General features: G+C 33.9%; 1 protein-coding gene across 1 annotated transcript in view; it reads left to right on the forward strand.

Moving 5' to 3' along the window:
* Positions 1-4,369: 4,369 nt before the first annotated feature.
* Positions 4,370-16,138, forward strand: part of Smp_148250 (hypothetical protein) — a gene marked incomplete at both ends in the record, with an annotated part of 98,424 nt that continues 86,655 nt past the window's right edge. The window contains 6 exons of the mRNA XM_018795750.1: positions 4,370-4,451; positions 5,836-5,891; positions 6,169-6,310; positions 7,346-7,413; positions 8,485-8,619; positions 14,472-14,780. Coding sequence (XP_018650031.1) covers positions 4,370-4,451; positions 5,836-5,891; positions 6,169-6,310; positions 7,346-7,413; positions 8,485-8,619; positions 14,472-14,780 — 792 coding nt within the window. The remainder of the gene's footprint in view (positions 4,452-5,835; positions 5,892-6,168; positions 6,311-7,345; positions 7,414-8,484; positions 8,620-14,471; positions 14,781-16,138) is intronic.

The raw sequence follows: 16,138 nt of genomic DNA on the forward strand, positions 1-16,138 counted from the left end.
AAACTTTGAAAGTTTATTTCCCATTTCTCCACAATTTCTATTTCTGCTTCCCCATAACGTGTAAAATTTTCCCTCAAATCGCGAGATCGGGATATTTTAAATCCGATTGAAATTTCAATTTTTTTTTATTCTTTAGCTTGCTAGCGCTTGTCTGATTTAAAGCCACATTGCGTATGAGAAATGTGTTTGACTAAATCTTGAGAACAACTGCTCGAATTGTGTAGAAGTTTGAAAGCAATTGAGAGAAACTCTTCTTATTTTTCACAGTTAAGTACAAAACATGCTCAGTATTTACATAATGGTTGCTTTTTTATCGTTAGGAGCGTCTATTCCTCTAATAATATGTGTTCGAGAAAAGGATTTTTAGGCTTGATAAACAAACCGCTTAAGAATCGGCGTTTCTAGGTCTGAGTGTTCTCCCTTAGTTTCAGAGGAACATGTGAAAACTTTATATAGCTCGTGGAATATTATTTAACCTAAATCATCGTAGCGAAGTGGTCCGCATAGTAATTTTACGTCATAGTTCCGACTCACAATTACTTGATGTTCTAGCCAATTCCTGTTATGAATCGGAATTTAAAAACGAATATTGGTTTTTTGCATATTTTAATAAACTTAGTTTTGTGCTTTGGCTGTTTTATAACTTTTTAAATACATTTGTGGAATTACACACGCATCCTCCTAGTTGTGATCATATGTACAATTTAATGTTGTCTTAGAGGTTGGTTATATTGCTTTGGATGAAATTTTTCATTTTTCTTTGCAAGGTAAGTAAACCCATAAGTTTTCTCAACTACTTCAATTTGTGCAGTCAGGAAAGAAAATTGAGCAGACAAATCCTGAAGCAACATTTTGGATTTTCAAGGAAAAGGATACACTGCAAATAGCTTGTTTTCTGAAAACCTGTTCCACAGTTTTTCATTTCTCCACAAAGTCTTTTATCCTATATTACTTTAATAAACTTTCTACCAGGATTCACCAAATATGGTGGTATTATGCAACTAATAAGGTTGATATTTCGTAAATTCTAGTCCGGCATATTATGATCTACGGTTGAACGGAAATGTGAAGCTCGTAGATTTAAGTTTTAAATGAACAAACAATTTCGTTTCAGTTACTTTAGGTACTGTCTTGCAATTTTGGGTAACACCTGAATTCTAAGATTATTTATTAGTTTGTTTTATTAATTTAAACTAATACAAAACAGATTCTGCGCTCATATTTGTTTGTATTTGCTTTACATTTCCAGCTGTTTGTGAACACCTACTACGTACAATTCAGAGTCTTATATTTTGTTTGGATTATGATTGTTTAGAAGGTGCACCGTTAGCGATCACATGGATGTTGCTTTATTTTCCATCAAATATGCAGTCCAGTGTTATCGATCTACTATGTTCAGTGGTGATACCATTGATTTATAGTAAGTCACTGACTTACTATTTGTTCTTTCTATGTAGAGTGAAGTTTCGGGTTTCGTAAATTAAGGACAGGATAAAGAGAAAATTTGTGCCCCTAAACCATGTACAGATGTTTTAATTCATTCTATTATAGACCTTATACGTTATTTTTCTAAGTAACATTAAAAATAAGACCTTATTGTTAATTATATCAGCTTAAAACGAACATGGTAATCTACTTTCGACCAACAGAATGATTGAATTTCATCTCTCCCATACATAAAATTTGACTACAAAGCAGGAAAAATTCCAAATATACCCTTAGTCTCTGAACGAGTACTGATCATGTGGAGACTATTCCACTGACTAGTCAGACACTCATTAGTTTTGAGTTATGTTAAATGATGATGGCAGACTACAAAAACAATGGTGCTTTGGCCCATATGACCTATTTTAGTAAACATTGACACTAAAAATTCGCTATAGTAAGAAAACAAGGCGTACAGAGTTGCGTATCGACTTTTCTGTTGTGATTTATGGGGCAAAATGTAGGTTATATTTGGTTTTTGACAGTCTGCTTAATTAAGTCAGCTTAAATTGTTCATCAGTGACCACAAAAAATACCCTGGCTTCATAACCTACTAAAGGGTATAGATTTTAGATTTTCAATCTTTAATCATTTACCATTTAAAATGAACGTATAAGGATAAAAGAAGGGATAAAGAAATATTTCGTGGCTAAACAGAAATTTTCCATATTACTTTATATGAATTCAAAACACAGTACCTGCGATTTTTTGTCATGCCTTCGTGACTGATGTGATTAGTTATTGTTTGGAAAATATGTAATGATGACTTGTGCTTATAAAATCAATAGAAAGGTTCGTGAAAATGAGTAACTTTTTGTGCTCAGCAGTTCAATTTATAACTCATTGGGGATTTATCGCGATAGCTAGTGGGTTCAAGATCAGGTGTGAACATCAACTTTTGGATACAAGTCAATTCATCCGATAAGTCACGAACGCACTTTAAAATCTACTGCAAGACATAGTTGATCTATGATATAAGAAAATGATTTGTGCTGTTTGTCACAAACTTATAATTATCGTACACAAAATTTAAAAACATTCAGGTCACTGAGACAGAAAATAACCAAAGGATCTGTAGATAGCTAGCTTTTGATAACGTAAGTAGATACACAAAAAATCGTGAAAAATCTTTTTGTTGTGAGTATAAGCAATAAAAACATTTTTTTTCTCTGGCTAAGATATAAGACGACTAAATCTAGTTACAGATTTCCATAGTAGATTTCTGCAAAAAACTTTGGTCTTTTTGATTCAACTAGTCAGATATTCATCGAACAAATGTAACTAAATATCACACTCGGAAAAATAAACCGTAAAATTGTATTGGCACGTCTTTTGATCTAGTTATTTGAGAGCTTTTTTTAACTTATCTACAACCGAAGCCATTGTAATGTATTCAAAGTTCTGGATTAACTTTATGTTTCTCAATAATTCAGGCTGTCATTTTTTTGTGAACACTTAAAAAGCGAATTACTTCAATACAGTTTTGATGATAAAAGGCATTAAATTCATTAGTGAATGAAGTTTTCTGTTAGAAATTCTTTGTTCTCTATTAAAATTGTTGCTGAACAAACTTTTTAGCCCTACTATAGCTTTCACTGTAATCTAAGATGAATTTGACCTAATTTTTACTTAGTTTATCTGTGTTTATTAAAATCCAGATAAAATGAAACCGAACTACTTTGCTCTTACAATGGCATAGTTGAGAATTTATAAACAACAAAAATATTCATGCAAAAGAATTCTGCCGATACAAACTTTTGTTACTAAACTGACTTCGAATTCACTTATCCTTCGTTTATGTTTATTGATACATACTGAATTAACTAAAGAATTTCAAGCACGTTTAGTAATCTCATGACAGAGTCACTTGTTGAAATGTTGAATTCGAGAACGTTAGGCAAAACATGCATAAAATATAGTATCCGTCAGTGTCAGTCATGTATTCACAGGTGTAATAAATCTTCGATTTCCTTTGTGTTTTATCAATTTTAACCTTGATATAGTATTATTACTATATATGATATCATGTACTGCAGGTACTTTCATTATATATTGCCATCAATTAGAGGCCACTAGTTTTCCAATGATCATGGTAAAAATTAAACAACCAATTTCAGTTTAACTAATATTTAAGTATTTTTTACAATTAAAGAAATATTATTTCAGACTTCTAAACCAGGTAATTCACAGAACACCCATTCTTTCCAACTTATTTATGCACAATGAACAATCAAGAATAAACGAAAGTATTTTCAAAATTTAGTAAACATCATTATCATATTTTTAATGAATAAAGTAAATTATTTTCTGTAACCCTTTGATTTGACTTCAGTTAGATCGAACGATGATGTTATCGAAATATACATCCCAGCTACCCTCGTATACAGTAATCGATTTAAATTGTGTTAGTGAATAACGGAAAAGTCAAATATGAGAATGAATTTTGAAAACGTATATTTCGTAAACTTGTTGACCCGGACAGACATTCGAGATAAGAAGCGGGAAAGCGAGGGAGCCAACTCGATTTGATTACGCGTGAATTGATATTTATAGTCCGACAAAAATAAGTCATGGACACTTAATGAACAGGATAATCACCTAATATACATACGCTCATATAAAACGGTGATGGTTAATAAGAGAGTAATTAACAAGGTGACTTGGGAAGAATAAATAAACCAGTTTGTCCGGAAGCTAGAATAACCTATGTGAGCTTGACGTAGGACTAGACACCACTTATTTAAATGTAATCTTTCATTTTATCCAATAACGTAAAAATAATATCAGTAATTAGGTTATGTTGATAAAACCTTGTAACACTCATTATATTTTAGACAAGAGATTTTTATTGGTTTGTATTTATTTATATATTCGCCCTTTAGACATGTCAGATGATCAAGAATCCTATGCAATAGATTGTATTCCATCTATTTTAACATTAGTATTTCAACATGTAGAAAAAGTTGGTAAGTAAATTTGTATTTTCTGAGGATAAAGTTTAATAAGTAGCTTTAATAGTTATTTTATTGTTTGAACAATTAATAATTAGGTATCCGAATATTGTATATGCTAGGTGAACATTATAAGTTAGAGATCCAAGAATGCGACGAAACCCAGCTATTGTTTATTGATTTGTATTTATAACCTAATATTATTTATTTGAAACATGCAACAATCGTTGGTACGATAAAATTTTATGAATTTTTTCTGGTGACGTTAAAATGACTACACTTTTTGTTTACTCTTAACGATAAATTTTGAGGTTATGACCAAAAATATTAAAAATATTGTGAGTGGTTTGAGTATTATGGAGATATCTGTTGAATATATCCAGGTATGCACTTTTTTGGTCAAATAATTATTCTCTTGTAATAAAAATTGTCGAAATCGTTTCAGTAGTTTAGAACAATAAATTTTCCTAATCTACATTGTACCGATAATTGATGAGTTGAAGTTACAGGATTGGTGTGACAACATTATAATGGTCAAAATGAAATATGATTTTTGGGAATGTTTTAGTCGTAGCATATAATGTATGAGAACTGTAGCTACAAACTAATGCAAATAATATCATTTATAAGGAATGTAAAGGATGAAGGTATTATTAATTTTTAATTAATCCTGGGAGACATATGAATAATGAATTTAAACCACAGTCATTATAGTATTATTCGGTTGATTTTAGACAAAATTGATACCTGCCTGTCCCTGTATCTTAATTATACACTCTGATTGAATTTTTTCCTTTCCATCATCTGTTTAAGACAGATTCACTAATGTATATCTAATACACGCCAAACCTCTTCACTTTATTCAGTTATTTTCAATAAAAATATCTAAATACTGTTAGTAGTTTAATCATAAATTACTAACTTTATCAGTTAAAGCCTAGGTAATGAGTAACTAGATAGAATAAAAATGTTTATTGTTTAATAACAAAGTATTTTGAATTTGTGTTTGTTTTTCTAAATAAGTGACCATTACTTTTGTGGTGGAATAACAGTCAAGAACCACGACTATCTAAAACCTAAATCATTTAAATACAAGTAAACAAATAACCAGAAAAAGTGTGACATTTGTTTTCGTCAACAAGAATGAACATTTGAATATAGTTCTTTGATAACAAAAGAAAAATGACTAAAATGACTTAAAACTTGTAGTGGTGTATTACTTTCATCAGTCAAGGAAATGATTCATTGAGTTAATACGAAACAGATTGTAAATGTGTCGGAATCCCTCTATTTGATCAAATCTATTTTATTAACGTCTAACTTTTAAAAAAATCACAATTGATAAACTTAATGTAGCCATTCAATATTTTTAATCTTTACTCTATAATTTACATTTTAGAATATCATGTTTGGGTATTAGAAAGCTTTATGTCCAAAAAGAAAGATTTATATAAAGTAAGTTGGGAACTTTTAATGCAAGCTATACTCTATTTTCTTTAGAGTAACATTGCTTATTTATCAAATCAATAATCATGTAACTGTAGTTTAGATTCAACCAGACTAGTTTAAACGGGCATAGAAAGTATCACTGATCCTGAATTTATTTGTTCATTTGTTTGTCTTTAGAATAGATTTATTATGATTACTGTTATTATCATTACTATTCCAGTCACGTAATTAATTTTGGTAATTTATTTTTACGGCTTTTTTATTAATTTATTTTACCATTTAGGACTTACTAATGATTATAGCTTATGGACCAACTGAAGCTAGACTCCCAGCTGTTTGTTTATTTTTTCATTATTGGCCAGAAAATTATCCGACAGCATTCTATGGAAATCAAGCATTACAACCAATACACTATACGTGGGAATGTAAGTATACAGACGTTTACTTTTTTTAATGTGATAACTTGCGTGAAATGTAATAGGAAAGGACTTGAAGAATTCTAATAGATTTTTTGAAATATCGGTCAGTAAAATAATTTAGGCTTTGATTCATGTCGTTACATGATATGAATGAATCTAATGACCAATTTCTCTTGTTTTCAAACCAATTAGTATGAATTACTCATTATATTTTTATCAATTTGCAACTGTGAGTAGTTTGAGAAAAAATATTTAAATAGTCATGTGTTTGTTAAATAATAAGTGTTTTTGTAGAAAGAAAAGTAGAGTTTCCTAATATTTTGCAGTTTGGTAATGAATGAGTCTCTGGAGGATGGAGAAAATCATTCCTATATTTCTATTGTGTCAAGCTTAGTCCATTGTTTGCTGTCATATCAACTAGCTATGCCGTATCTGCAGCTCAGAAAAACTGTATTATCGTCATCATCTCCTTAATAATCTCTAATTTTAGTATCCCTCCATCCCTACCCTCCAAATTTGTTTTTTCTAACCACATTACTGCCTTTAGCCTTTTTTTCTGTCATTGCCGATCTATTATTTAGATTTCTTTTTTATGTTTATCTCGTCGTGCTAATCAGAAATGGTAGTTTGGGTCAACTTACATCTGTTCTGAAATCTGTGTTGATAATGTTCGTATGTACCGTTGATTCTTATTACGTCAATAGACGATTTGTCATTTACCTATAAAAATAAAATGACTCGGTAATACATTAGTGTGTCTGTTCTAATAAAATAACGGAGAGCGCCTCCTAGACTGATATTTGAAAACATTTCAAACTTTATTTACTTAGATGTCCACAACATATTTTTACTTCCGTTATAACTTTTTACCTCACTTTGAAACTTAATGTATTATAAAATCATGTTAATAACTACTGTTATGATTATTTTATTCGCATTTCATTTTACAACTAATTTACACATTTTCAGCAAACATGTTCTAATAATTTATGTTGAATTTTGATTAATAAGTTAGTTACGCATAAGATTTCTACTTTTCAGCTTGGAAACCGATTATGTGTTACAGAAATGACTGTCCTAATAAAACTGGAAAAGCTTTGGCAATGAAGGTAAATTCTTATATTTAACACCATACAGAATAAATAGAAACCATTATTTCCTACTACTTATAAGTAGTTAAGAGAGATAAAAAGAACAACAGTTGACGTACAGTGTTTTGTACTCATTATTTGTGTTATGTTTAGACTGAATTAAAAATTGAAAGAGCTTCATTGACACAAATTAATCTAAGTTTTATATATTAATATGAGGAAGATATGTAAATGTGCAAATAACTTGTATCTATATCATAACTACGAACGATCTCATAACAGATACAACCAAGGACAATCTAACACTGGAGCGAACACTTAATCTACTAACTACATCTAATAATAATCTTCCGTTAACATACCGTGAACTAGCTTTATACTCGTTATGATGTAACTGTTTAAATTTAACTTCAGTAAAACTGTTGTGAATATCCCTAATTATAATAATATTCTTTCTCATTTCTGAAGTTTTACGATTTTCACTTACTTTTGCTTTTATAAGTTATAAATGCTGCATACTTTCCATACGCCCTTTTTATCGGCTTATTCTTGATACTTCCCGTTCTTTGTATTTCTCAGTGCAACTTTTAGTGCATTAATGCAACAGTTTTGAATAACGCTTCTATCTTTTCTCAAAATGATTAATGCACTAATTTTAATACGATCTTTACTTCTTTGCTGAAGTACAGCTAGTATGTTAGGGAAAACTTCGAATTAGTTTTCAATAACTATTTCCGTACATTTTGATATCTGCTGTCATCCACTAATTGACATATGTGTCTGTTCCCCTTATTATTGATTTCGTTGCTCCTAATAATATAAATACTTAATGGTTTTAAAATCACCATTTCATCAGAGGTAGTGTGATAGTTAGTTTGGATGTTTAGCTATTTTTAACAGTACGATTGGTAAAATTGTTTCATAAATATATAGAATATAATTAGTTTTGTGATGGATATTTCGATTTCTAAATAAGACATTTTACTGAACTTGTCAATAGATAAGTATCGCCCTCACATTAAGTTATATTTAATCAACTGTCACTACCACACAATATAACAATTATATATCATTCACGTTTTCGTATAGATGACAGTTAACCCAAAAATATCAATTCAACAAAGTGGCAAACCACCACCTTTGTACGTTTGCTTAGATTGTGCTGATGCATTAAACCGTTTGGATTTTGACCAGTTGATTGATATTCTTCTACCGACAAAACAGGTAAGTTTAAAAACTAACTATGGTTTTTTCGAGAAAAATTGATTTTACATGATGCTTCGTTCAAATATCATTTGATAAGCCATGAGATAAGTAATATCGATAATTCAGGTTGAAGAGTGGACGATTTTTCCAGTAATCTGCGTTTAGCTTTAATTCAGCCACTATCATATATATCTTTATCCCATCATTACCAACCATTGAGAGAACCAGGAATTAACTGTAAGATAAGAGATCAGGTTAAGGAAAAACGCTAAGAAGTAATAAACAACTATATCTCATGTCGATAGAAATATAATTTAGACAGTAATTAAAAAGTTATACTGCGTCACTCCTACTTTTAAAGTTTCGTCTGATAATTTCGTCTTAAAAGATAATGAAAACATCACCACTATTCTGCCGAACTCAGAGAACACAACTGTGAGGATGGTCCACAGGTGAAGTCGAAGAGGCTCTAGGAAGCCCAGGAAGAGCCGCAGACATTCCATCCAATCAGGGCTAGGGGAATGTTCTAGAAATGCCAACGTGGAGCTTCTCCATTGGATGGATTAGTTTGATACCTATGTGCTTATTGGTTGACCTAAATGATAATTTACTTTCAGCCAAAAACTATAAATACACGAGATTTCTGTGCTATATTTTGACACTGTTTGGGGCAATAAACTTCCTGCTTACCAGTCTTTGTCTTCTCTCTTTTGCGACGTTTGCGGGTTCTATCGTTCAAGTAGTCAAGTAGTTCGCGGCATATTAAGAATCAAGGTTCGAGATATAACAACTGGCGACGGGTTAACTTATCAAGATGTCTATTACCTTTGACCAATTTGAAGCTTTTCTAGAGCGCCATGAAAAACGGCTTGAACAATTCCAGATGCGCATACTCGAAAAACTAACCCAGCAGATGAACCTCAATAAGAATGGACTTACAGATGTTTCTGCCAAATCGCATGCTGATTGTATCATTGATTCCATTCACGAATTTCATTTTGATGGTGTTGCTGGTGTAACATTCGAATCTTGGTACAAGAAATATGAAGATGTATTTAATGTCGACCTAGAAACTTTTGATGATGCCGCCAAGGTCAGGGTGCTACTACGAAAGCTGGGTACCATTGAACATGAACGATATACTAATTACATTCTGCCCAAGAACCCAAGAAACATTTCATTCGAAGAAACAGTTAAAATTTTGTCGCAAATTTTCGGTGAACAGTCTTCCTTGTTCAATATTCGATATCAGTGCTTGAAAATAGTAAAAGCCGGCAATGATGACTGGTGCAACATGCTAGCATAATAAATCGCGAATGTGAGCGCTTTAAACTATCAGCAATGACAGAAGACCAATTCAAATGTCTTGTTTTCGTATGCAGCTTACAATCTTCAGAAGACGCCGACATTAGAACCAGAATTCTAAGCAAAATTGAACAGTGTCCAAATATCACCCTTCAAGAGGTGACTACTGAATGTCAGCATCTGGTGAACTTGAAGCATGACACTTCAATGGTAGAAAATAATGGTCGACTACCTTATGTACAGGCAGTAAGTGGGAAGCAAAAGCAGAACACAACCATTAAGAAGCCTCCATCCGCATGTTGGTTTTGCGGAGAGCTGCATTACAAAAGGTTCTGCCCATACAAAAACTACCGGTGCACTAGATGTCAGCTCAAAGGACATAAAGAAACATGCTGTAAGAAGAAGATGCACCGTCGTTCATCAAGTGTTCATTTCCGAAGACGTAAAAATTGTTCATCAACCAATAGAATAATGGTAGCACGTACCAGAACAGAACATGATCGAAGAAAGTATGTAACCTTGAATGTTAATAAACGCCGTACTCGACTTCAGCTCGATACAGCTTCTGACATTACTTTAATAAGCCCAGAAACTTGGAGGAAGATTGGGCGACCAACAGTGCATCGAACAACACAACTAGCGCACAGTGCATCTGGCGGTAAGTTAAACATTGTAGGAGAAATACCTTGCATTGTGTCTAAAGGTGAGGTTACGACAAATGCAACCATATATCTTACGAAGAACCCAGGACTCGACTTATTGAGTCTAGATCTTATAGAAACACTCAAGCTAGCAGAACATTCAATTAATAGCATCTGCAGACGAGTTACTTCTGATAACTCCTTAGAGAGTAGCCAGAAAAATACTGTGTTGCAAAGACATCACAAAGTGTTTAAAGAAGGATTAGGAGAATGCACGAAGGCTGAAGCAGTACTAACTTTAAAACCTGCAGTTACTCCCATTTTTCGACCTAAAAGACCTGTACCCTATGCTGCCCTCCCAGTGGTTGAACAAGAGATAGAACGACTTCAAAAATTGGGTGTCATTGAGCCAGTGAATTTCTCAGAATGGGCTGCACCTATAGTGGTAGTAAAGAAGACTAATGGTAGCATCCGTTTATGTGCCGATTACTCAACCGGGCTAAACGAAGCCCTAGAAACTCATCAGTATCCACTACCCCTACCTGAAGATCTTTTTGCTAAGCTGAATGGTGGTAAGCTCTTTGCAAAGTTAGATTTATCGGAAGCTTATTTACAAATTCCGGTTGCTGATGAATGTAAAAATCTGCTCACCATAAACACACACAAGGACCTATTCAGGTATAATCGACTACCTTTTGGAGTCAAGACGGCCCCATCTATATTTCAGCAAGTGATGGATACTATGCTACAGGATGTTCCAGGTGCTGCAGCCTATCTGGATGATATAATAATTATGGGAGTAGATAAAATAGACTTAGAAAAGAAGCTCGACCAGGTGCTGTCGCGAATAGCCGAATATGGATTTCGACTGCGTGCAGAGAAATGTAACTTTTGTATGAAAAAGGTAAGCTACCTCGGATTTATAATCGACAAAGATGGCAGAAGACCAGACCCAGAGAATACTCAGGCAGTGAAAACTATGCCTAGACCAACGGACGTCCCTACACTACGATCCTTTCTGGGACTAGTTAGTCATTATGGAGCTTTTATTCCTAACCTTCATCACCTGCGTGCCCCCTTAAATAACCTTCTGGCGAAGAATGTGAAGTGGGATTGGTCTGCGGATTGTCAAGCCGCTTTCGAGGAAATCAAGAAAATACTAGTCTCGGATCTGCTGCTCACCCATTATGACCCATCCTTACCCATTGTAGTAGCATCAGATGCTTCAAACCATGGCATTGGAGCAGTTATTTCTCATATCATGCCAGACGGATCTGAAAAAGCCATATCGCATGCAGCTAGATCATTAACTACAGCAGAACGTAGCTACAGTCAGATCGAAAAGGAAGCATTGTCGATTATCTTTGCCATAAAAAAGTTTCACAAGATGATATTTGGACGCCAGTTCACCCTACTAACTGACCATAAACCATTGTTAGCCATTTTTGGGTCGAAGAAAGGTATCCCGGTATACACAGCAAACAGACTGCAACGGTGGGGAACTACACTCTTAGGTTATGACTTTAAGATCAAGTACCAGCCCACTACTGATTTCGGACAAGCAGACGCTTTGTCTAGACTGATTGGTTCGCGAGTAAAACATGAAGAAGATACATTGGTAGCAGCAATTGAGACGGAAGCAGAAGTACATCGAGTATTGGAAGACGCAGTCGATGGCTTACCAGTCACTTTCAAAGCTATCAAAGAAGCTACGATAAACGACAAGACATTAAGAGAAGTTAGTGGTTATCTCCTAACCAGGTGGCCGAACCGTCGTTTCCAAAGTGAGATGCTACAATATTTCCGCCGGCGAGACTCACTCATGATGGTCGACTCATGTATTATGTTTGGTGACAGAATTGTTGTTCCAAAAACATTACGCCACAGGGTTCTGAAACAATTCCACAGCGGCCATCCCGGGATCAATAAGATGAAAGCGTTAGCTCGAAGCTACGCATACTGGCCATCAATGGACCATGATATAGAGCGAAAATGTCGCAGTTGTTCGTCCTGTTTAGAGGCCGCAAAGAACCCAAATAAAGCTGAACCGCAACCATGGCCAAAACCAGACGGTCCCTGGCAAAGAATACACGCTGATTTTGCCGGCCCAATACAAGGCAGAAATTACTTGGTTGTTGTCGACGCCTTCACAAAATGGCCAGAAGTATACGACATGCCGAAAATGACGTCAGAGAGTACTATAAGAAAATTGACAGGTTTGTTCGCTTGTTTTGGGGTTCCTGAGATCTTAGTGACTGACAACGGCACCCAGTTCATGTCATCTGTCTTTAAACGGTTTTGCATTGAAAATGGCATATCACATCTACAGTCTCCCCCGTACCATCCTCAGTCGAATGGCCAAGCAGAAAGATTCGTGGATACTATAAAACGAGCTCTAGTTAAAGGGGGAGGAGAGGCCATCCCAGAACAAGTAATCAGCAAGTTCCTTTTGTCTTACAGAGTTACCCCCAATCCGGCAGTACCCGAAGGTAAGTCACCAGCCGAGTGTATGTTCGGAAGGAAAATTCGAACAATCTTTAGCAGTATGTTGCCACCTAGAAAGACAAGTAAACCCACGAATGGAAACCATATGGTCACTCGTAGCTTCAAGGTGGGTGAAAGGGTACTCGTTAAATCGTATCAAGGTGGAAAAAGGTGGGAACCAGGTATTATAGAACGTCGAATTGGAAGTGTATTGTATTTAATCCGAAGAAATGTCGGTACTTGTATAAGACACATCAATCAAATGCGAAGGGATGGCAGAACATGGATGCCACAAAGCCGGCTCCCATTTCATTTGCTCATGAATTCGTCTCCAAAAAGCACTCAGGCGCGCGAAGGTAGAAAAGATAAAAGACGCAAGAGCAAGGCGACACAACCTTCGAGAGTAATGAGTCGCAAGAGAATCGCGGTAACTCAATTCCAGGTGGATCCGAGAAAAAGGACTTATACAACAGACTTTAAAGGGGGGAGGTGTGAGGATGGTCTACAGGTGAAGTCGAAGAGGCTCTAGGAAGCCCAGGAAGAGCCGCAGACATTCCATCCAATCAGGGCTAGGGGAATGTTCTAGAAATGCCAACGTGGAGCTTCTCCATTGGATGGATTAGTTTGATACCTATGTGCTTATTGGTTGACCTAAATGATAATTTACTTTCAGCCAAAAACTATAAATACACGAGATTTCTGTGCTATATTTTGACACTGTTTGGGGCAATAAACTTCCTGCTTACCAGTCTTTGTCTTCTCTCTTTTGCGACGTTTGCGGGTTCTATCGTTCAAGTAGTCAAGTAGTTCGCGGCATATTAAGAATCAAGGCTCTAGATATAACAACAACTCTTTAAAAATTTATTTTCTGCTTAACTCAATTGGTGTTTGGCTTACAAAGTAGAAAAGGAACTTAATTTTTATGGTCATTCATTAATGGCATCTAAAAATTCTTTATCTTGTAGGAAACTGAAATTATTTTCTTATAGTACCAGTTTTCATATAGGTATTTCATTTTCCCAGCTTAAACTCCATCCATTTACTGTATAACTGTTGCTTTATTATTAGGTTAACAATTACAATATGAAACAGAAATAAATGAAGTCACTAACTGTCAGTATGATTAAATAAAGAATTATCCTATACAACTGTAAACAGTGGCGAACTACGTCTTCGTAGTCTATACAAGCGTTTCAGTTTTCTTAAGACTAGACAATATGACAATAGTTTCCAGAGGTGATTATAGAGCTGAACAACATAGGCTTATGTAGAATGGGTAGTCTTATTTTTTTCCAGTCTTTCTTTTTCGTCTGTTAGTAAGCACAAAATATTGATAATTTCCTGTTATTCGTTGATTTTGTTCTAGTACCCTACACTGTTATTTAAACCGATAATACTGTATTGCTTTGATTTCTTTGCTGTTTGGTTTACTTTTTCTAGATAAGTTTAACATGTGAATCAAAAACCTGTCGTAGTAAAAACAACTCAGCTTCCGTTACATGCTGGTCTACTGGTTGTACATATTTAACTGGAAATAGAGCTATAAGGTTATGTGAATTATGTCATTCACTGCGGCACATTTATCCCGATATAAATCAGCCATCAGCTGATCGAAACAAGAAACAAATGGATACAAATTTAACTCAAAATACTTCTGATACTACTACTCTCTTTGAAGTTACTAATAGTACTAGAATTAACAACGATAATAATGACGAAGATGATCACAGTACGACACACATTTATCAAGTATGTGATGTAATACGTTTTGCGCTAACAAGATCCTGTATTTTGTTTAAAGAACCGCATTCATTTTCGATATTGTTTCGCATTTAAACCATTTTGTTACCAAATTTAACAAGGGGGACTCTAAGCTTTGTGAAACTAAGTCCTGACAAAGATCAATGACGATAAGACGACCTCTATATGTACAACAATGCTATATACTTTCATCATTCTGTTGCAAATTTCTGAATAGAAAAAACATAATTTACGTTACGGGATACAACTTGGAAACCTGAAAATCACCGGGAAGAATTGTGAAATCTAAACAGTAAATTTAATATTGATTACAACGATTTTTTGTTGTGGCACTATTTCGCGTTAGAATGTATCTGTTAATATTCGATTCCATTTCAGGTGTAGAATATAGTCCTGGTTGTATAGAGAGATGCGAGGCTCCTGCTAAGTTTCTCACGTCATCAGACATAACTGCTCAAAGATACTTTGTAACGTCGCTTCTGATTAATTATAGTCGAAATGTATTTAGTTTTTGTGGTCTTTCTAATACATGGGATTAATTAGTTCAAGTTATTTGTCTTCTGTTCATTTATCTTTCTGCCTTTATTTGTTTATGTTCTCGTTTTAAGTTATTACAGTGTCGTTGTACTGTTTTTAAACTTCTACATAAATGTGTGTCCGTTTTTTATACTATTTTTCTAAACTCCTTTCTTATAGCTCAGATATGGGAGTAAGATTAATACAATAACAAAATATCAGATACTTTTGAATAATAAAAAACGGGTGATCTGGTTATTTACCATTAAGAAACTCATACTCACTCGTTTATAAGTGTGATTATGTTGTTTTTTTGTTTAGAGCAATACTTGAGAGACGTCTGTTAGAAAAAATGCACACACGAAACAGCTGGATAGGGTCTTAAAAATTTATTTTTGAAACCATACTTTCAACACAACGGTATTATCATAGTTATGAAGTATATTTTGTAATTTCTGATCCAGAATTACATAAAATACTTCTAATCCTGAATTAATGAAGAAAAAAGAATTTTAGTATTATGTCCATAGTTCGTTTATTTCCTGTCTGAGAAATTAAGCTCATAAAATTTTATAGATCAAATCCTGGCATGATGTAAATACTATTTCATGTACAAATAGAATGCATATCTAACGATATATATATATATATATATATATATATATATATATATGGAAATATAGAATAAATTATAATTAAATTGTATATACAGTACAGCCAATCTACATGTTGATCTGTTCACAGATCATTAAAAAAGGACCATAGACCTCCAAACTATAAATGCTTCTATGTCCGTTATGATAGTGAGAAATATTCGGAAAGAGGAAATG

The sequence above is a fragment of the Schistosoma mansoni genome, chromosome 2 (assembly GCF_000237925.1).
Source record: "Schistosoma mansoni strain Puerto Rico chromosome 2, complete genome".
Lineage (NCBI taxonomy): Eukaryota > Metazoa > Platyhelminthes > Trematoda > Strigeidida > Schistosomatidae > Schistosoma > Schistosoma mansoni.